General features: G+C 44.6%; 1 protein-coding gene across 1 annotated transcript; it reads left to right on the top strand.

Annotated features, from left to right (window-relative positions):
- Nucleotides 1–1,531: 1,531 nt before the first annotated feature.
- On the top strand, nt 1,532–11,633 carry CACNG2 (calcium voltage-gated channel auxiliary subunit gamma 2). Its single transcript, XM_083462424.1, has 2 exons — nt 1,532–1,666; nt 7,331–11,633. The coding sequence occupies exons 1-2, from the start codon at nt 1,579–1,581 to the stop codon at nt 7,864–7,866; spliced, it is 624 nt and encodes a 207-aa protein (XP_083318550.1). The 5' UTR covers nt 1,532–1,578; the 3' UTR covers nt 7,867–11,633.
- Nucleotides 11,634–21,770: the final 10,137 nt, after the last annotated feature.

Genomic DNA, 21,770 nt, shown 5'->3' with positions numbered 1-21,770 from the left:
TGCAGTGGTACCTCAGGTTAAGAGCTTAATTCATTCCGCACCATCACCATGTGATTTCTGTTCTCATCCTGAAGCAAGGTTCTTAACCCGAGGTACTATTTCTGGGTTAGCGGAGTCTGTAACCTGAAGTGTCTGTAACCCGAGGTACCACTGTAGGTGGACACCCCCCCCACCCCACCCATTTTCAATTCACATTTACTTGTGGTCTGGCCATCCTTGTGATTTTTTTTATTAAAGATTTTCTTGATTTACAAAAGTGTTTGCAGTGTCTCTCTCTCGTATTTTGGTCTGGCCATTCTAATCTGCATTGTGCTTTTGAGGACTGAACATCTCAGGTTGATTACACTCTATACATTTAAAACACACACACATACCCCCCAAAATTTTGGGAACTGTAGTTTGTTAAGAGGAGTTGTAGCTCTGTGAGGAGTAAACTACAGTTTCCAGGATTCAGAGTGTGCTTTAAATGTATGGTGTGTACACAGCCTTAGATGCTGCCACACACATTACATTTTAAGTAGGAAATGTTAGCCCCAGTGTTTTCCATTGCAAGCATGTGAAGTGTGGACATGTGCATGTTCATCTTTAAATGCCCGTGTGCACACATTGTGGATACATGACCCAATCAGGCTTTTCTCACACATGTACATGCATGAACATATGTCACTTCCACACTTTACATTTTGCTGAAGCTCTGCGTTTCCTAGCCCAGTTGCAATGTATAGAGCCACCCATACGCTATTCTTAACCTGGTGTGTGTGTGTGTGTGTGTGTGTCACTTATATATCTGCATGCTACTGCCATCTGCTGGGTGGAATGTGTGAGGATGAGAGTGAATGAGAGAGAGGGTTAATAGGACTGCCTTCGTTTGTGTGCAATTCATATGTGCCTTTTCTAAGTGTGTGTCTGTGTGCATGCACACACGTCTCAGCAGGGATTTACCTTTTGGCTCTCTTAGGAGACACCTTTGCATCCACTTCTGCAAAATATCTGTGTTTATTTTTGTGGTGCCTCTCTGCTGATTGCAGTTGCCACCTATATGCCTCAGTACTGCACTGCATTGGTGGTGGCTTTCTGGCCTGCAGATTTCACTTTCTGTTTGGTGAGAGGGATGTGCCTTTGGGCTTTCTGGGTGCACGAAGGAGCCAGGAGAACGTCTGCTATCAGATGCCATTTGACTGGTCCCTGGCCCTAAGTTCACTGCTCGTTTCTAATATCCAAGATGTTGACAGTTCATTTGTAACAGCTCTCTTCTTCTGTTGACACTCTGTTTCTCTCTCCTCCTTCTGTCTCCTTATTCCTCCCCTATCACTGGCCTTTCCAATTCCTGTGCTTGTTTGCTCCGTCTTTTATGTTCATCCTTGGTACAATCCTCCTCCCCCCTCCCCTCAATCTCTTCACTTTGCTCCTGTTTGCCTTCCCGCTCCTTCTCCCCACCCTTCTCCATGTTTCTTGCATGCATGCTGTTCTGTTTCTCCCCTTCCTCTCCCCACCACCCACCCCAAACCCCTTTCTTTGCTTACAGGGGCTGTAAGGGCCTCTAGTATTTTCCCGATCCTGAGTGTGATTCTGCTTTTCATGGGTGGACTCTGCATTGCAGCCAGCGAGTTCTACAAAACCCGACATAACATCATCCTTAGTGCCGGTATCTTCTTCGTGTCTGCAGGTAAAGGAGGGCTGAGGGTTGACCAGCGTCCTCGGGATCAGAGGACAAAAATCGCAAGCGAGGGAGGGAGGGAGGGGCTCAAGGTGCTGGGAGGCTGAGAGAGCAGCCACTAGGCAGCTGCCAGTGCAATGGAAGTGCGTGCGGGGGGGGGGAGGGAGCAGAGAGAGCAAGGAGAAAGGACATGCAAATGTTTGCACAGCTACAGTGACAGAGAATTAACTTAGATGAAAGAAGAAGTCAGAGAGAGGGGGAGAGAGAGAAGATGCATAACTGCATACTCCAGAAATTTCAACATGTTGGGGTTATCACCTGTTTTAGGCAAGCACCAACGTAGACATGATGATGGGTTGTATCTATGCTAGTCCTGCCCAGAGTAGGCCTGTTGACATTAATGGACAACAGGCTTAGGTTTGTCCATTTCAATGGGTGTCCTCTGAGCTGAATTTAGTTGGGTACAGCCCCAGATGTTTAAGGTCATGTTTGCTCCAATTTCATACTTTTCTCCCAGCCAACTTCACTTCCAGTACAAGATAAAAGTTGGGGGGGGGGACTGTAGAGGGTTATACTGTACAATTGCCCCCAAGTACAATGTGATGAAGGGTAGAATGGAAAGGGTGGAATGATGAACAAACAAGCTACAAGCAGAGTCGGGGGAGTGCTCTTAAAATCAGGTGCCTCTGCCCTCATTACCTATGTGATTAGAGCATACCCAGGCTTGAACAGATAGGTCTTCCACTATCTCGCCTGGCGTGGCCCTGAGGTTGCAAAACCTCTCAAGCCCAAAGAGGATTTGCTGTCTTGCAAAATTTGCATTCAAAGGTGAAACTAGGTTTGCCTCAAGTAAGTCACCTGCCAGCTGAGGATTACATTTCACACCTGTGATGAAGAGGGTGCTACAGTAGTCTAAAAAAGTGTGTGCCATAATAAATTTGTTGGTCTTTAAGATGCCACAGGACTCTCTGCTGGTTTTACTTATAATAGGGCTTCACACATGTTGAAAGTGATATATAAGATCATGGATTAGACTACAAGGCTTATTCTTCACTGTCCATTTGTTTGGCAGAGAAGAAGGGCCAAGACTTATCCTTCACTACTCAGTCGTTCAGCAGAGAAGAACAGCGCATATCTCTTCTGTGGCTGCATAGAAGGATAGGAAAGAGCCCCTCTCAAGACTTCCTCTTTAGCAGCCTCTTAGTAGGGAGGATGTGGGGCAATATAAGCAAGAAGAAAATATAATGGTGCTTCTTCATCTTAAATACATTGGAGAAACCAGGCTGTTCCAACGTATGATGGGAAACTTTCATTTCAGCCACAGATTTGCTAAAGACAAGGGTTATCTACCACCAACAGAAAATAAAGAGGACACAAATAAAAAATGCCAACATACTTTTATTATTTTATGCATTATCTACAAGGCTGAGGAATAAAGAGTAGCTCAGGAAAGCGAAGAAGTTTTGTTTGGCATCTCATGCCTGATTGTGTCACTGAGGTGGTCTGGGCTGTACCATTTCAGCTTCCAGGTGGGGCCTCACATGATTGAATGTTCCTCCATACAAAAGAAAATCCCTCCACATGGAATATTAGAGATCAGAGAGTCCTAGTCTAAACATCTACATGCCATGCTAGTTTTCTAAGTACAAATATATATATATATATATATAAATTTATTTATATGCATGGAGTAACATTCAGTCATGTGAATCCCCAACTGCAATGGTATGAACCCCCAACTGCATTCAGAAGTGGTACAACAGGTTTCCCACCTCAGTGAGAACTAGGCCAAAGAAGAGACAGGACCTTGAATTTCACCTAATGTGAAAGTCATATGGAAACCCAAACCCAGCTTTGCAACCTTTTGAGCCATGATAGCTGCATCTGAAAATATTGCTGTGTGTAGGCTGTTCGTTAGTAGCCTGTCCCACTGTTTTGTGGCTTTTACCTCTTGCTTCTAATTACTGTATTTGTATGTTGTCCCTAATGGCGTCAAAGCTGTTTACAAAGGAAGTCAAACGCAATCAAATACAGTATATAAGAGAACTAAAGTAATGAATGCAGTATGCAAAACATCAGAATCCATAAAATAAGATTCCGCTTGCTCAGTATTTCTGTTCCCTGAATATCCACATGCCCATACCTCCATTAAACTATGTTTGCACACATTCACCCATAATCAAGCAAGAACACATGTTCCCTCACTCTCAACAATTATTGAACTCAACAGTCACCTAGTTACATATACAAAAGTCTGCACGACACTGGCAGACTAACGCTATGAGGCTAAAACCAAATATAATCCCAAATAAAAACCTCACACTGTTCATCCAAACACTCATTCCCATTCCCTTCAGATGTTTCAGGCTGCAATTCCTATCAGCCCCAGCAATCAAGGAGGATGGAAACTGTAGTGCAACAACACCTCAAGGTCACTAGGCTACTCTTGCCACTGGTTTATTGTTTGTGGCTGAGAAAGAAAGCTGTCCCTGAGTCCTCAGCCACCAGTTCTTAGCTCCCACATGAGAAGCGGTCAGACTCCAACCCCTAACTGCCAGCAGCCCCACACTGTCACCTTGGACAGCACCACACATCCCTACATTCAACCAAAGCACAATCATAAGGAGCAGAGTGGGGCGCCTCACCTTCATAGAACCTCAAAACCATGACAGCTCTTTTCAGCTTTCTGGGCAGAACTGGAAAGCCTATTTGCCCTCTCCATTGGCTCTTGCTGACCAGTGATGCTGATATTTGGACCCATGCTTTATACAGCAGGGGGCAGCAGCTTGTGGACTGCTTGTAAGCATCCTGAAGGGTGACCAGTGTTAGAAACAGGGTGCTGGATCAGATGGACCTCTGGTCCAAACCAGCAAAGATATTATATTACAAGGTCAGTTATTAATATTGTATGTGGCTATTTTGGTGGTGCTCCATAACTGTCCATTCCTCTCTACTTTCACTATTGGCTGTTTCCTATATTAGCATGGGAGTTTTCTTTGGAAACTGGGGTGTGCTGCTTCAGTGCATCTGTTCCCTGCAAAACACAGGGCTTTTGGATGATTGCTCACAGGGTCAAATGAGGGCCATGAATCAGGCGAGGGCCATGGCTTTATCTGGACCTGAATTAAATGCTTCTTTGAAGTGCAGCATGCTGAAAACAGTGCTCTGTTAGGTAGGACACCAAGCTTGGAAAATCCAGAAGTCTTATCCTGCCTGCCAGTCATAAGAGACAGTGTTACACACCTCTTGAAGATGCTCTGAAGCTTGAACATACCCCAGGAGTAGCCAACGTGGTACCCTCCAAATGTTGTTGGACTACAACTCCCATTATTCCTGAACACTGATGGGAGGTGTAATCCAAAACACCTGGAGGGCACCAGATTGGCTGCCTCTGGCACACATCATCTGAGTCACTCACTAGGCTAGGTCATTAGACATTGTGGATCAGTTACTATCACATTAGTGGAGTGCTGACTTTCCTAGAGCAAAATCAAGCTAGCATAAAGGAAAGACTGAACCAGCTCTCAGAATAATAATGCTGGAAAGGATCTCAAACATCCAACCAGCTGCTGGTGCAGGAAATGTACTGCTACATCCCTGATGTTCTTGGAGAAAATGCCTGGTGAAGGCACACCTTAACATTGAGAGTTAGATGCATATTGAATCAGCCATCTGGACAGATGTGGAACGGCATTGTTGTTCAACTCATGTATTCTGATATATCTTCTCAGAAATATGACTACAGAAAGTATATCATTTTGGAATGGCAGTGTTTTTAGCATGTGGCTGTGAGTGAGGAGCTCAGATCAATAACAATATTCATAATGCCCATTGTTACTGGAGCTACAGGGTAACTCACAACTTATGTGCATTTAACTTTTGTGCATTCAGCTTTATGTGCTTGGGCAGGGGGTTAAAAAGGGGGCAGGCAGGCAGGAAGGAAAAAAGACTTCGGCAATCCCACCCGCCATTGCACCCAATGTATTTTGACTATACACAATTGTGGCTTTATGTGTTACCTCCACGTAAATTGAGAGTCACCTGTACTGTCTGCACCTCCATAAAAAGCTTAATTTGCAAATACGTTGTTGAGGTATCACAAACAAGTTGTTGGCAACAAGGTTGAGCCCTTTTATCAGATTCTCCCTGTGAGGAAAAGAGGGGTTGTGTATACTGCCCTGAATTCCTTGGAAGATGTGTGTGATGAAAGTCTAAAAGAAGGGAATGGAATGATTAGAATAAAACAACAACAACAGAATAGTGTCCTTAAGGGGGCATCCTATCCCTACCATTATGCCAGCTGAGAGGCCCTGGGAAGCAGTGGAGGTGCTACCTTTCTATGAACAGAATAACTTATAAACAACCAGAAGTCCCCCAGAACCACCACCACTGTGACCCTTAGGAATGCTCTGCCCAATGGCTTTTAGGGTGGTCACTTTTTGTAGAATTATTGTGCAGCTCATTTGTGAATTTGAAAATACATTTTTGTCCCCAGTTAGCCCATTGACTATGAGTACTGTGTAAAATGTGGTAGTGAGATTATTATTTTTTAAAGAAAGCAACAGCATGACTTTATTGCCCTCTCTAGCACTGACCCACAATTTTGCAGATGTTTAGCTTCTTTATATAAGGGAGTGTGTGTGTGGCTCTCTTCCCATCCCCAGAATGCACAAAACTTTCCTTTCTTTTTTTACATGGAAACAGAGTATCATATTGGTTTGGCAGTAGTGTAAATAGAGCTCTGAAAGAAAATAAAACCAGGGTTGTTGTTTTTCCTGTTGCCTAAAAAGTTTGCAAAAACTCCACTGGGGTTCAGTACACAATTAGGGCCAAATCACTGGGTCATTTTTTTAATAGTGAAGCCACCCAAAGTTGTCCCTTTGGGCATGGCGACTGGTCTTCTGAATTTGCCAATACTGAGAGTGTAGCACCCGTCACACAGCGTATGTGTAAAAAGATTTGTTAACAGGAAGCGAGGCCATCCCGTGGTATCACACGAGGGGCTGACCCTCAAGCATGGATGTCTCTTAGAGGGGTCGTTAAAAGCCCACATCTTCAAAGGGTGCCCTGATTGTGCAGTCTGCCTATACATGTCTGCCTATACTTATCTAGGCATGTACCCCACTGCAGGTGCTTAACACGGAGAGCCAATGACATGCACAGTATTGGGACAAGGGTCAAAAGTGTGGCCCCTGCTTCCTGTTAATTTCAGACTCGCCACACTCTAAAAAGCAATCCAAAAGAAGATTGAGCCAGGAAGAGGCATCATGACCTTGATGTGTTCGGGAGCATTCTAAATGCCCCCCACCCCTATATTGTGGAGGCTGCACTTCTGCACAATTGCCATCTTTTAAAAAAATGGTCACATGAATTGGCCTTGGGGTGGGGTACAGATTTTATATGTTGTTATTATTATTTATTATTATTGAATTTTTATACCAACTTTATTTCAAGGCACAAAAGTGGCCATATGTGGTTGTCCCCCTTCCCATCACAACTGCTCTGTGAGTTGAGAAATAAGGAGTGGCCCATAGTCACCCAGTAAGCTTCATGGCCGAGTGGAGATCTGAACTCTGGTCTCCCAAGTCCATATCTACCAGGGCTCTTCAGCTTATCCTTGACGTACATAGAGGACATGCTAATGGTTTCTTCTCTCTTGCCCTTTGTCCACAGGTCTGAGTAATATAATTGGCATCATTGTGTACATATCAGCCAATGCTGGAGACCCCTCGAAAAGCGACTCAAAGAAGAATAGTTACTCTTATGGTTGGTCCTTCTACTTCGGGGCCCTGTCATTCATTATAGCCGAGATGGTAGGAGTGCTGGCCGTACACATGTTTATTGACCGGCACAAACAGCTGCGTGCCAGTGCTCATGCCACAGACTACCTCCAGTCCTCTGCCATCACCCGCATACCCAGTTACCGCTACCGCTATCAGAGACGCAGTCGCTCCAGTTCCCGTTCCACCGAGCCTTCACACTCCAGGGATGCCTCTCCCGTCGGGATCAAAGGGTTCAACACCCTCCCATCAACGGAGATCTCGATGTATACCCTGACCAGGGACCCCCTGAAGGCTGCCACTACCCCCACCGCCACCTACAATTCAGACAGGGATAACAGCTTCCTCCAGGTTCACAATTGTATCCAGAAAGAAAACAAGGACTCTATCCACACTAACACAGCCAACCGCCGGACCACCCCCGTATGAAGCCGTCAAGAGGGGCTGAAACATGGGGGGGGGCTGGGAAGGTGGGAGTGGGACTTGGGTTCAGGATGGGAGGGAGCAGTAGGGGTGGGCAGGGGGAGAGGAGAAAGCAACCATGGGGAAACCTTCCAAAAGCAAAAAAATAAAAAAAAAATCCAGAAAAAAACCAGAAAACAAACTTAAGTGAAACACCTGAAAAGAAATGACAAAACGTTTTAAAAAAAGGGGAAAAAGGAAAAAAAAAACTTCAAAAAAAATCAAGAGAAAGAAATTTAAAAATATAAAAAATAGAAAATAAATTTAAAAGAAAATGCATGATTTCCCATGTACCATTATTTTAACATTTAATAAAAACAGATTTAAAAAAAGGAACCGAGAAATAACAACAAAAAAATTAATTAAAAAACCAAGTGGGAAGAGGAGGCAGCTCTTTGGGTTTCTGGGGGGTTTTACTCTTTACTTTTTCAGTTTGTTTTCTTTTCACTTTTAACCCACTGTGGACTTGCAGGTTCTTAAAGATCTCCAGGGACAGGTGGTAACAAAACGCAGTGCTTTCGGTGTCCTTGTGGATGCCTTTATTGCACATGCACTGGAGCCTGCCTAAGCTTACCAAACCCCCTGGAGTGATGAGTGATTCGACATGTTCCTGTGGGTCCACAGGGCTTAACAGTGACCTTCCTGTCCTTGGGATTTGAGGGTTTAATGCTGATTCACTGATCTCCAGGTCTCAGGAAGCTAAGGCTGATCAGCTCAGCCTCATCAGCCTGTGACTATCCTGGGGGTTAACAGTGACATTGCAAAAACAAAAAAAAGCTTCATAAAAAAGTGGCAATTTTTTAATAAAACAGAACCAACTATAAATAAATGTAAATATAATAAGTGGATTTACTTGCAAGAAAGCCAGATAGTATTTTTCTTTTCATTTTTCTTTTCCAGCTTGAAAACTGTGAAAACTAAAATCTTAGGGGTTGAGAGGCTTCTAAAGAGAAAATGGAAACTGAATCCATTTGAAAACAACAAAAACTTTTTAAAAGACACCCAGAACTTGGCCACTTGGTTGGTGTGGGTTGAATTCCCTCACGGGCCATGAGAATGTTGGGCCAGGAAAAAGCGGGGGGGGCATCTCTCCCCACAGAGAAAAGGCTGCTGCTATTGCTGGGGCTGCAACCTCGAACACAGAACAAGGACTAGATGTTAGTGTGGAGACTTCTGCTCATGTTCCCTGACAGGCAGGCAAAACATGCTATCCCCTGAACTCACTCCCAGGCTTAAAAAGAAGTCAACAGGCAAAATGGCTGCTGCTTGTCTCCCGTTGTCGGTTTCATTTACACTGCTAGCTTTCCTGGTGCGTGGATAGCTCTCGCCGGATTCATTCAATGCCCCTCTCATGAACACCTGACACACCGAATCAAGACACAGTCCCCATGCCAAGTACATAACTGCAGAAAAGTTATTCCCTGACTTCATTCTGTTGTCAGTGCCAGCTGGCTGTAGGGCCCAGCCAGTCAAAAGCTGTAGGCTTAGCCTGCCTTACGCAGAGACACCCGCCTGTAGGGTTGCCGTAATCAAATATGGGACAGCTTGGCCTCCGGACCTTTAAGAGAAGGTGCTGTTTTCCCCACCCGCCATTGCAGCAGCAGTGATGGGAGAGAAAACCGCAACTGCTCAGATTCTGCTGCCGCTATGTTACATAAAGTCAGACGGGCCAAGTTGTCCCATGTGGGAGCTGGCAGCTTTGCAAGTCTCAATTGAAAGGGAGAGAGGCAGGGTCCCTGAGGCTCAGCCTCTTTTTAGGGACCCATTTTGCCCTCTTTCTCCCCAGGTCTAACCCCTTCCTCTCACCAAAGACGCCCATGGCAGAGAGAAAAGGTCGTCTTGAGATCTCTGCCACAGGAAGTCTGCCAGAAGGATTATGGGGTAGGAGTCTTTGGGGGAAGCGATGATACAGAAGAGCAAGGGGGCTGCATAAAGGGTGGGGGGGCATGAGCCTTGTCTTTCTTGGGCCCAGCATTTCCCTCAAAGGTCTATAGGTCCCGTCCCCCCCGCACCTGCTGTCGGTTATGGCCATAAAGAGTCACTGCAAAACTCTACCACAGACCCACAGCTAGGCCTCACTAGACCCTTACCTGGAAGGGGCTCCTGTGCCTTTAACAGCCAAGTCATAAGGAGGCAGTTGACATGTCCTGTTCCCCCCCCCCCCCCAACACTGTGGCACTTCTTATATGTCTCTCTTGTATATGCTTCTCAGCACACGTCAGAGGAAGGGACACATTTTAGAGTTCCAGAGATAAGCCTCCCAACTTGACTTTGCTGACAGGCCTAGACTACCCACAATCCATCTTCTCCCCCTTGCGTACCCCAGTAGTTCCCATCCACATTCACTCTGGAGCAAAGGCTTATGCTGTAAGGCAGTTGGGCCTTCCTGGTGACATGCCCAATTCTACTTCCTCGCTGCTTGGCCACTTAAGGCTTACATTCTTGATTCCACTGCATCTGCCCCTAGTTTACATCTGTGAAAAGCAAGCATATGCATAGAACACTCCCTAACCTACAGCCACACACCCCATCACAGACACCCAAATCACCATTGTGTACATGAGGGCCATTCGTTTTTCCACTGAAGGGAAACGGTGTGCCACCGCTTTTACTTCAGTTCCCTTTTTAACACTGTTAATGGCAGATGGGGAGAGCAGGATGCCAACGAAGGTAGCAAGGCAGACAGTGCTTACAGCTATGGCGTTGAATTAGCTTTGAGGTACAGATCTGGCTTGGGCCAAAAAAAAGAGAGATGGGGTGAGCTCTCCATGGTCCTAAGAGGCCAGAGCCCTTTGCATTACCTCGAAGGAGCAGGATTTGTTGCTGAGGGTTTTGATGAGTGGGGTCCAGTCATTCCTCTTGGCACCTTTAGGCTCTCGCCTGACTCTTCCTGTTCAAACAAGTGCTGCTCCAATTCAGAGAGTCTTCACTCCCCCAGCTGCTGAGCTCCTGCTGGAACTGAAACGGGGTCCGAAAAAGCAGCCTGCACTACCCACCCAACTAGTGCTGCCTTCTCCTACTTTTCTTCTCTTTGAGAGGAGAGTTGAGTCCTTTTCCAGGACAGAGTTGTGTAGGGAAGCAGCAGGTGGGGCACTGAGCCAGTGACAGAATGCATTCTCCCCAAGCCTCAGCAGAAAAGTCCCTCATGGCTGAAGGGCCTAGATACAGCTTGACCGACATTATTTATCCGTATGGAACACCCCATTTTATAGTGAATGTCTAGAACTCCTGCTTAACCCCAAGCCTCAGCCTGCAAACCTGTAACAATGAAAAGGGCAGAAGGGGGTAAAATGAGCCAATATCCAAAGCCCTGGAAATGTGTTTTTTAAAAAACTGGTTTTGTGTTCTCCAGCATATGCAGAGGGTGGTATTTTGGTTGAAATCCCAAAGCTGCTTTCGAGAACTTGATTCCTGTAGAGTTCTCTAGCATTTCTGAATGAATAAAAGATGAATGAGAAATTGTGCGTGTGTGAATGAGTGTGTGAGTGTGCGTGAGTGTGCGTGAGAGAGAAACAAGTAAGAAAGAGGGAGGAAAGGAGAGGGAGGACTAGGACTGGTGAGGAATTTTTTTTTCCAAGGATACTGCTTATGTTCAGCTCAAACCAGTTCAAGAAACAAACCTCCATTTTCTTTATTTTGTGTTTTTTTTCAGACTGTTAAACAGAAAAATTTTAAAAAGAAGAAAATACAAAAAAAAAAATCCTGGTACATGAAATAAAGATTTTTTATATATATCACTTGGTCCTTGTTTATGTGGGTATGTTTGGTGGCTTGGAGCAATGGATTTTCTTTTTTCTTCATGGAGAAATCCCTGAGGAAAGACAGTGCAAACAGAAGTGAATGGAAGCCATTTTGTCTTGGCTGAAGACCTGAAAAACAGCAGTCCAGTTTTGCTCTTAATCTAAAGAACCGAGGATGGAAGATGTAGAAGCAAGAAAAATGAAGAGTGTAGGGAGAACGGGGCATTACTGTTTTCGGTCTGAAGTAAACGTAATTCACTGGACTTCCTTGGTCTTCTCTGGCAGATAGGAGTATTATGGATATTTTTAGATTTCCACTAAAATATCCAGTTTTCACAATATAGTGTTTGATTGTTTAGAGGGATATTGTTGTTAAAGTATCTGTTCTGCATGGGCCCTGATCCTGAGGTGGTCAGTATTGCCCCTTTATGTCCCTGTTCCATTAATGCCTCAGGAAAATTTCTACTGTTATTATATATAATTATTTTATAACCTTTTTCTTCTGCTTGCCCTCACTACAACTGTGGTTTACTGAGGCTGAGAAAGAAGTTGAGAAGAGCCCACAAAATGAACCAAGCCTCTCAAATTTAAAATTGAATTGCTTCTCTTATATAACAGCTTCTACCCCACCTTATTTACAAATGTTTCAAGATAGCTCAGGTTAAGAGGACATAATAAATCACCTCAATACTAGTATTTTTAATAACGGTGTTGATAAAAGCAGTAGTAGCACACAACATAAAATCAATAATCAAAACAGAGAGCCAGTTAAAAACAACAACTCACAAACCAGAGGAACAAATATATGTACAATGTTCAAATCAGATGCCATTCAAACTCTGAAAGAACATATTGTAGTACCAGGCACACCTGCTTAGAGATGTGATTCCATAATTTAGGTGCCACCCTTGAGAATGCCCTCTGTCCAGAAGCCACCCACATACCCTAAGAAAGATGGGGCACCTGGAGGAAGGTCTCTAATGGAGAGTTTAATTCTAATTAGATACATGTGGAGAGAGGCAATCCTTCAGATATCCCATTTGACTAGATCATACTGACAGAGGTATACCCGAAAGAGATGCTCCTCAGATTCTATGCTGAGGATCTAAGTTTTCATACTGATATGCCATAAAGTAACATACATTGGTAAAGTATACTACATTGTGGCATACATTGAGTTTATTTATTTATTTCCAGGAATATCTTAGCAGGGCAAATTGGGACCCCTGCCAGACCAAATTTGGCCTTGCAGACCAGAATTTTCTGCCCCTGCTTTACAAAACGCATCAATAACACATTTGACAGTTTGCTTGCTAGCTTGCAGTCTTCGTTAGGAAATCTAGCTACAGTTTTTCAGCAGAAGACCTTCAGTATCATCCCCCAGAGACTGAAGGAGGTAAGTGTGAAGTGGGCAGGATTGGACTTGGAATAAGGAGACTTGGAGTCAACATGTGACTCAGGGCTAGACAAAACATGAGGGGAGTTCACCGTAACTTTAAGCATGTTTGCTCCCATGGTGCAAAGGGGAGGTTGTGATTTCAAGTTCAAAGGGGTTGCTGAATCTTTCCCCTGACTTCTATTTCATCTGGAGTTTGTTCTACAAAGTCATCCCCCCCCCCCCAAGCTGGGCATTGATCATAGGATGTGAGCCTGAGTGGGAGAAAAGCAAGAGGAAAAGTGGTGGGTGCTTCTTTTGCACTTTAAATAGCAGCCCTCAGGTATACACCTGTGTTGTTGAAGCAGACACATTTAAAGGCAGGAATCTGCTGCTATTGTGTAATTTGACTCAAGGACAGCTCCACGTTTGAGAGGGCTTTTTGTGGATTACCCTCTGGAGATATTCCTCCTATTTCAGGGCTTATTTGGCAGTGGTGGTGGGCTGGTGGACCACTGCAGTAGCACTATGAACAGTGCCAGGCAGCTGAGTCTGAGCAGCCATTGAAATTTCTCACAATGCCTCTGATCAACACACAGTTGGGTGGCATTGTGGGAAACTGAAATGGCAGGTGATGCCCAACTACCTGGTGCAAAGGGGGAAAGGAGATTTGAGTGGGTCGTCCTGGAGCACTAGGGGCCCAACGACTGCCCAAGGGTGCCATGAACTGACACCAGGCCTGGTTTGGCCATCAGGCAGGAAGCTTGCTGGGTGACCTTGGGCCAGTAGGCTTCTCTCAGCCTAATCTACCTCACAGTGTTGTGGGCATAAAAAGCCAGAAAACACAGAAAGTAACACCACGGAGCTCCTTGGATGATGAGTGGGATACAAATGTGACCAATAAAGCCATTGTGCATTTGTGTTTATTTCTTAAAATCTCATTATTTAAATTGTAACTAGTTTTTATCTTTATACCAAGATGAAGCTAGATTAGATTTACTCCACCTTCAGTTTTTCATCTGATCTCTTATTTAAGGAGATGGATCTTTTAATATCACAAACAGTATTAAACTTGGAAATAATTACCAGTGCCTGGTGGCTAGAATCAGTATAAAAGCAATGGTGAATGTAAATTTTCCTAATGTGGTTTCTAGGATAGACTACGAATATGTTGTTTAGCTAAGATTCTACACTGAAGAAATATCAAGGGCTTCCTAGCTGGGGGTGGCATTAATCAGACATTCTCATTAAATTCAGTGGAAGTTATGCTCAGGTAAGTATGCAGCATGAATATGTTCTTACGGAAACATTTAATTGATTAATTGAACCAATCAATTGATTAAAAATCATAAAAACTATAAAAAGGCTCCTGTTTGATCAGGCACCATTCCATCCATCCATCCATCCATCCATTTATTCAGATAGCAATATGAATATGCTGCTTTTTTGTCAATGAACTCAAGGGCTGTGGCCCAATGGCAGAACACACACTCTCCCCGGCATATCCTGGTACAACAAGAAAAGACTCCTGTCTGAAATTTTGGAGAGCTGTTGCCTGTCAGTGTAGAAGACAATACAAAGCTAGTTGAATTGATGGTCTCACTCAGTATAAGATAGCATCCTGTGTTTACAATGGAAAACAATGACATATAAATCTAATTTGCATGATATGAAAGAGATGGAAAGAGAAGAGGAAAATGTGAAAATTCCAGGCACTATTTCTAAACAGTTTTAGAAGCAGCCTCTCTGCTCAACACTCAGTCCAGGGCCCCATTCAGAAGAATGAGCAGAAGGGCTCATCAAATGTGGCAGCACTGTTTTGCCACATTTTATAATTAGAAGTTATGCACATTACCATATAAAGAAGCAAATACACCCCAATTAGACCCAAAGTCTAGAACTACCAAACTGCACCACTGAGTTGGCTCATTAGCTGGCCCCGGTCACTTCTATGCAGCTGCAAGACTGCAATTGTGTCCCATAGGACTAAACACCATCAAAACGAGCAGGCAAAATTCACAGTTCTGATTGGCTAAAGTTACTGTCTCTAAGCAGGTGACAGGCCAACTTTTTATGCATGACAGCTTCTAAAAAGAAATGAAATGTCATTCCATACATCTCGGGGTCAGCAGCAAGTGCCAGGGACAGGGCAACTAGATCCCTCCAGCTGTTACTGGAGTAAGGTAAAAGTAAAGGGACCCCTGAGCATTAGGTCCAGCCGTGACCAACTCTGGGGTTGCGGCGCTCATCTCGCTTCATTAACCGAGGGAGCCGGCATACAGCTTCCGGGTCATGTGGCCAGCATGACTAAGCTGTTTCTGGTGAACCAGAGCAGCGCATGGAAACGCCGTTTATCTTCCTGCCAGAGCAGTACCTATTTATCTACTTGCACTTTGACGTGCTTTCGAACTGCTAGGTTGGCAGGAGCAGGGACCAAGCAACGGGAGCTCACCCCGTCGTGGGGATTCGAACCGCCGACCTTCTGATCAGCGAGTCCTAGGCTCTGTGGTTTAGCCTACAGCGCCACCCACATCCCTGTTACTGGAGTACAACTTCTATAATCACTGACCATTGGCAGTGCTGGCTGAGGCTGATGGCAGCTGAAGTCCAATGACATCTGGAGGTTTGCAGATACCCCACTATACACATACACGCATCTGCAAAAAATTCCGGGATACAGAGGCATATTCTCATTACAGATGCTCCAGGTGATCATGTATAAGTACCATAAGAACTAGCAGTAGAGATCCAGTGGCTAGAGTGGTTTATTGGAGAATATATTATTTACTATCTGTTTTGCTTTCAGCTCAGCACACATTTTGTGGTCCAAGGTATTCTGGCATCACACGCTACTCAAATGACCATTTTGCTTGGATGTATTATTTCCACCCGCTTCTCTGCCTGTGGATACACAAAAGGAGCTTGCACAATTAAGAACAATAAGACATCAAAACAGAAATAGCAAACAATCATCATAAACTGATCTGTAGAAAATGTAACTTGAAAAAAGAGACAATGCACATACAGTACTGTATTTTTGTAAACCAAATCTTTAATAAAATATATTTTTTAAAAATAAAAAAATCATAAACGCAAACAGCTTTAAAACTTTTCATGGAGACAAATCAAGCAAAAACCCTCATCAGGTTGTTAAAATGGTAACGCTTGTATGAAACAATAATAGGGAGAAGTGAAACGACCAATGAATATAAGAGAACTGGGAAGATAAAGCACTTAAGGCAGAGATGGGGAACCTGTGGCCAACCAGATGTTGTTGACCTTCTGATTGGCAAGCCCTAGGCTCTGTGGTTTGAAGACAGGAGTGCCTGGCGTGCTCTGGTCCATGGGGTCACGAAGAGTTGGACACGACTAAACTACTAAACAACAACAACAACAACAGGCTCTGTGGTTTAGACCACAGCGCCACCCGTGTATTACTACTACTAATAATATTCAATGTCTCCTTAGTGGGATCTCCACCAAAAGGTGCATAATTGGCCATACCCCTCTGCAACACACAAAGCTTTGAAGAACCTTTACATAAATGCCTCTGACCTGAATCCCAATGGTATCCTCTCTGATCCGCAGGTTCAAGGATGAAAGAAGTGCTGGGACTCCCAGAGATAGAGAGGGTTAAAGCAGCAGGTTGGCTCCCTGGTCTGACACTGATAGATTACAGTGTGTCCTCTGTATTAATAGCACTGCAGTTCTCTTCTCCCATCTCTTTGCTCTCTCCTGCTGCATCGTGCACAGATCAATACTGGGGCCTCAGATTAAAATTCCACGACTAACTCACTTAGTCACTTATAAACACCATCTCTGCCCCCTGTCTCCCATCTCCTGCCTCGCCATCACTCACCCGTCTTTCATTTTCCTTCCTCACCTTTCTCTGTTCTCCTTACTCTCGAGTCTCAGTTTCAAATGCATGCATTCCCAATGCACCCTACCCTCTCAAAGGCCCTGAGTAGCTTCTGAAGAGCTCCCATTCACTGCTGGAATCAGGGCTATGGGGAACCTAGGCTGCCCCATGGTGGGAGGCCCCTTACCTCTCTCGCTCATAAGCCACACACTACCTTGTCTCAGATACATTTTTTCCAGTCTTCTCAATTCAAGGCTGTGGGTCTGACATGCTTATATGCAGCTCAGACACAGCATTAGATATTGGGGCGCAGAATTCACTATCCTGAGAATTCCAGCATTCACTTTATGATCATTAAAAAATATACAGGGAAGGGTCTGAGTCCAGCAACCTTGCCCACATTGCCAGGTTGCAACCATCATTCCGAATCAGTCCTGCAAGGCCAAGAACAGTAAAGACAAGAGAGCACGAGCAACCGTCAAAATATACAGAGAATACCTCATCATTTAGGAAATCCTGGAGGAGTATGAATCAAGCAGAGAGGTCTAGGAATCTGCAAAAGCAAATCCCGACATGCTTTGAGAAGTCTCTAGATGTACAACATTTTCCAAACCAATGGTGGAAGCACACTGGATGCAGGGTAAACAGGAGTGTGTGCTTAGCCATAGTCTAACCATGGCATAAGCATTGTGCAAGCAGTTCAGATGGAAAGCTCAATACACAGGCCTCTTTAATTTACAAGCAATCTGCAAAGTCACTGAATGGAAGCTTCAAGGCTGCACCTTGAAGATCTGAAAATCCAGATAAGCAATATTGGCGAAGAGTTTGGCCTATTCCAAGATACAGCGGTACCTCAGGTTGCATACACTTCAGGTTACATACGCTTCAGGTTACAGACTCCGCTAACCCAGAAATAATACCTCGGGTTAAGAACTTTGCTTCAGGATGAGAACAGAAATCGTGCTCCGGTGGCGCAGCGGCAGCGGGAGGCCCCATTAGCTAAAGTGGTGTTTCAGGTTAAGAACAGTTTCAGGTCAAGAACAGACCTCCGGAACGAATTAAGTACTTAACCCGAGGTACCACTGTACTTTACCTCCCTATCACTACCTCTTTTTTCTGTTTTCTTCTTGCTGATTTGGTGCATAGCAAGCCCTCTCCAATCCTGCAAGCTAGTATCAAAGCACTAACAAACCCCCCACTGTCCCTTTGATCTGCACATTGGTGAGCTGCCACAGGAAGCCAGTGGGAAGCCTTATCACAGAGCTAATTATAAGCATTCTTCAAGCAGGCTCCATTCTAGGACCACTGGAGATTTCCCTTCCAGATCCAAAGATTCAAATCAGCACAAGCACCCACTACATTACTGTATTGAAAAATGCACGTTGCACTTTTAGCTTAAATGGTGAATGAACATTCATAGCAACAGCCGCCATAAGGTAGGTTAGGCTAGGGGAGACTGTCCCAAAATTACCCAGCAAAATTCATGCCTGAGAACACCAACTTAATCCATATCCATGGCCAGTCCTAGTTTACACTCTATCCACTATATCAGGAGTAGGTAAAAGGTAGATTGGGATCTACTGATATATCTCTAGATGCTTGATAAAGATTTCTGCCCCCAAATCTGCCGGAACCATGTAACAAATATTTCTTGTCCCAAATGTGTTGGAACCATATAGCACCAATCCTAAAGGATCTACACTGGATTCCAGTATTCAGTGTTGGTGTTGGCATTTAAAGCCCTAAACGGCCCAGGCCCAGTATTCCTGAAGAAGTGTCTCCACCCACATTGTTCAGCCCGGGAACTGAGGTCCACCTCTGAGGGTCTTCTGGCAGTTAGTTCCCTCACTGCGAGAAGTGATGTTACAGGGAACCAGGCAGAGGGCCTTCTCGATAGTGGCACCTACCCTGTGGAACTCCCTCCCATCAGATGTCAAGGAGATAAACAACTACACAACTTTTAGAAGACATCTGAAAGCAGCCCTGTTTTTAATGATTGATGTATGTCTTACTGTGTTTTTATATTTTGTTGGAAGCTGCCCAGAGTGGCTGGGGCAACCCAGTCAAATGGGTGGGGTACACTCCACAGGCACATACCTCCACATGTGGTGAGAGTGCCCCAAAATCCAACTATACTGGACAACAGCCATACAAGAAATATGTAAAATAACTAAGCAAGTATTAGAAACCACCCCAGAATTGGCCCAACTAAATATCTTCCAAGACAATAATGCCCAATTACACCACAAAAAACTCATAACCCACCTACTTTCAGCAGCCAGAAATATCATAACCAGACACTGGAGAGACCTGTCAGGAGTAAGCATGGACCAATGGTACCAAATAGTATGGGAAACAGCCTTACTAGATAAATTAACCAATAAACTGAAACTGACACGGGGACAAATAGAAGAAGATGCCTTTACCCCGGTATGGCTCCCCTTTATCACATACAAAGCCCAACAAGACAATGACAGAAATCCACCAACAGCATACAAATCAATATGGCTAACCTGATCCAAAACACCCACCCACCCCACGCACACATGAAAACAAAGATCACCACAGCCATTCCCAAACAACCAACCACACCCTAGGCCAACCCCAACCTCTCTCACCACCAAAGGACACATGTGAATAGCACAGAACCTGCACAAGCGACGCTGACACAAAACCCTACGTAAAACAGAAACATCGCCACCGTTCTTAAACCAAGGTGCGCTTTCCCTAATGAGGCCTACCGCCGTCGGTGCCCTTCAACTGTTCGGATTCCGTTCTTAGACCAAGGTGAAGTTCTCAAACTGGGACACTATTTCTGGTTTTACGGAGTTTGTAAACCAAATCATTCTTAAACTGGATTGTTCTTAAACCGATGTACCACTGTGTTGTTGTTGTTGTTGTTGTTGTTGTTGTTGTTGTTAAACATGATGATGAGTGAAGCATTGCTATTTCCCAAGAAACTTAACAGAACATTTCAATGGAAGCCCTCCCAGCTATAAACACATGGCTTGCCTCTGGAACAGGGTATCCCCAGAGGAACTATAGACAAATCGGCCAGCAATTTACTGCCAGTAGGAAGGCCCCCGGCCTGGGCTGGATTGATCAGCACTTCCCTTCTCCCGCGAAGAGAAACAGCTTGATCTCTGTGCCAAGTGCTGCTTTGTGCACTAACCCCAGAAGGATTCTTGTTAAGGGGTGAGGTAATGGGAATGGAGAGACAAGGAAGTGAGAGTGCCCCAGGGCCAAAAGCTGTGCAGCACAGGCCTCCAGGGTCCCATTCCTCCCAGTAGGCTGGGGCAGGCTCTGTGTAACAGTGATTAATAACGATACTCTGCATTTATAGAGCACTTTTCATGTTCAAAGCTCTTTACAAACATTAACTAATTAATCTGTCATATTAAATGCTGCCTTTAGAGAGCTGTTGATCAAAGCAAGGTCTCCTGGGTAGGCTGCTGAGCTCAAGCTCAAAGGTACAAGGAGACGTTCATGAGAGCTGGTCTCTTGCAATGCTTGCCTGGATCTTCAGTAGGGATGGAAGGATCTCTCACCTACTCAGAGTTTCTCATTTTCCCCATCTTGGATTCAGTTCTCGACATTTTGCAGCAAATTGTGATTTTTTTTGGGGGGGGGTTAAATCCTCATGAAAAACCATCAGCACTGTAATGCGATTTTTCCCTAATAAAACAAATTTCATATGCAGTTTTTACTTACACAATATTTGCAAGTAATTCCCCTAATATAATGCATTTTTTGGATGTTGCTTTCACTAATATCTTCACTCCTATGCACGCTATCTCTGAATATATGCATTTTTTTTTTGAAACATAGGTTGGCTGGACAACTGCACTGCAAAATTTGGGTAAGCGTGAATTTCAAGATAGCTGTGGTTTGGTTCACATTTTGTTTCAGAAAGTACACCATGTGTGCATCTATGACACAGCTTCACTCTATCTGCATAGAGTGGATTGCCACTGTTTTACATGATGGGTAAAGCTTTGCTGTTCCCCAAGTACCATAGGAACCAAGGAAGCTGTCTTATACTAAGGCCGACCATTGGTCCAGCTAGCCTAGAACTGTCTGCACTGACTGGCAGCTTTCCAGGGTTTCACACAGAGGACATCCCCAGTGCTCCCTGGAGATGCCAGGGATTGACCCAAGGACCATCTGCATGTAACTCAGATGGGCTGCCACTGAGCTGTGTCTCTCCCCATTTGACAAGCACAGGCCACTGAAGTTGAACAGTGTACTCCCATTTAAAAGCCTCCCTAATTTGTTGTTGTTGTTTAGTCATGTTCGACTCTTCGTGACCCCATGGACCAGAGCACGCCAGGCACTTCTGTCTTCCACTGCCTCCCGCAGTTTGGTCAAACTCATGCTGGTAGCTTCAAGAACACTGTCCAACCATCTCGTCCTCTGTCATCCCCTTCTCCTTGTGTCCTCCAACTTTCCCAACAGCAGGGTCTTCTCCAGAGAGTCTTCTCTTCTCATGAGGTGGCCAAAGTATTGGAGCCTCAGCTTCAGGATCTGTCCTTCCAGTGAGCACTCAGGGCTGATTTCCTTCAGAATGGATAGGTTTGATCTTCTTGCAGTCCATGGGACTCTCAAGAGTCTCCTCCAGCACCATAATTCAAAAGCATCAATTCTTCGGCGATCAGCCTTCTTTATGGTCCAGCAATAGCTGTTCTTTACTCTTTCTTTTCCTTGCCCCAAACTGCAGCATGGGGGGATCGTGACACAGAGTGCAGAAAGAGGAGACCGAATATTTAAACCTTTCCACCTACATTAGGGCTTCTACTACCACGGTACCAATTAAAATTGTTGCCACCCACCCACTACACCATTTGGAGCTACAGGTTGTTACTTGGATTCCGGAAGCCTGGAAGCAGAGTTGCTATTC

The sequence above is a fragment of the Podarcis liolepis genome (genome assembly GCF_965112155.1).
Source record: "Podarcis liolepis genome assembly, chromosome: 10".
NCBI classification, from domain to species: Eukaryota; Metazoa; Chordata; class Lepidosauria; order Squamata; family Lacertidae; genus Podarcis; species Podarcis liolepis.
This window is presented reverse-complemented; position numbering and strand designations above follow the sequence as displayed.

Excerpts from the sequence above, each read along its gene's own strand:
- CACNG2 (XM_083462424.1), top strand. The coding sequence starts at position 1,579 with ATGGGTGGACTCTGCATTGCAGCCAGCGAGTTCTACAAAACCCGACAT. Across the intron at positions 1,667-7,330 it reads TATCTTCTTCGTGTCTGCAG|GTCTGAGTAATATAATTGGC; the intron begins GTAAAGGAGGGC and ends CTTTGTCCACAG.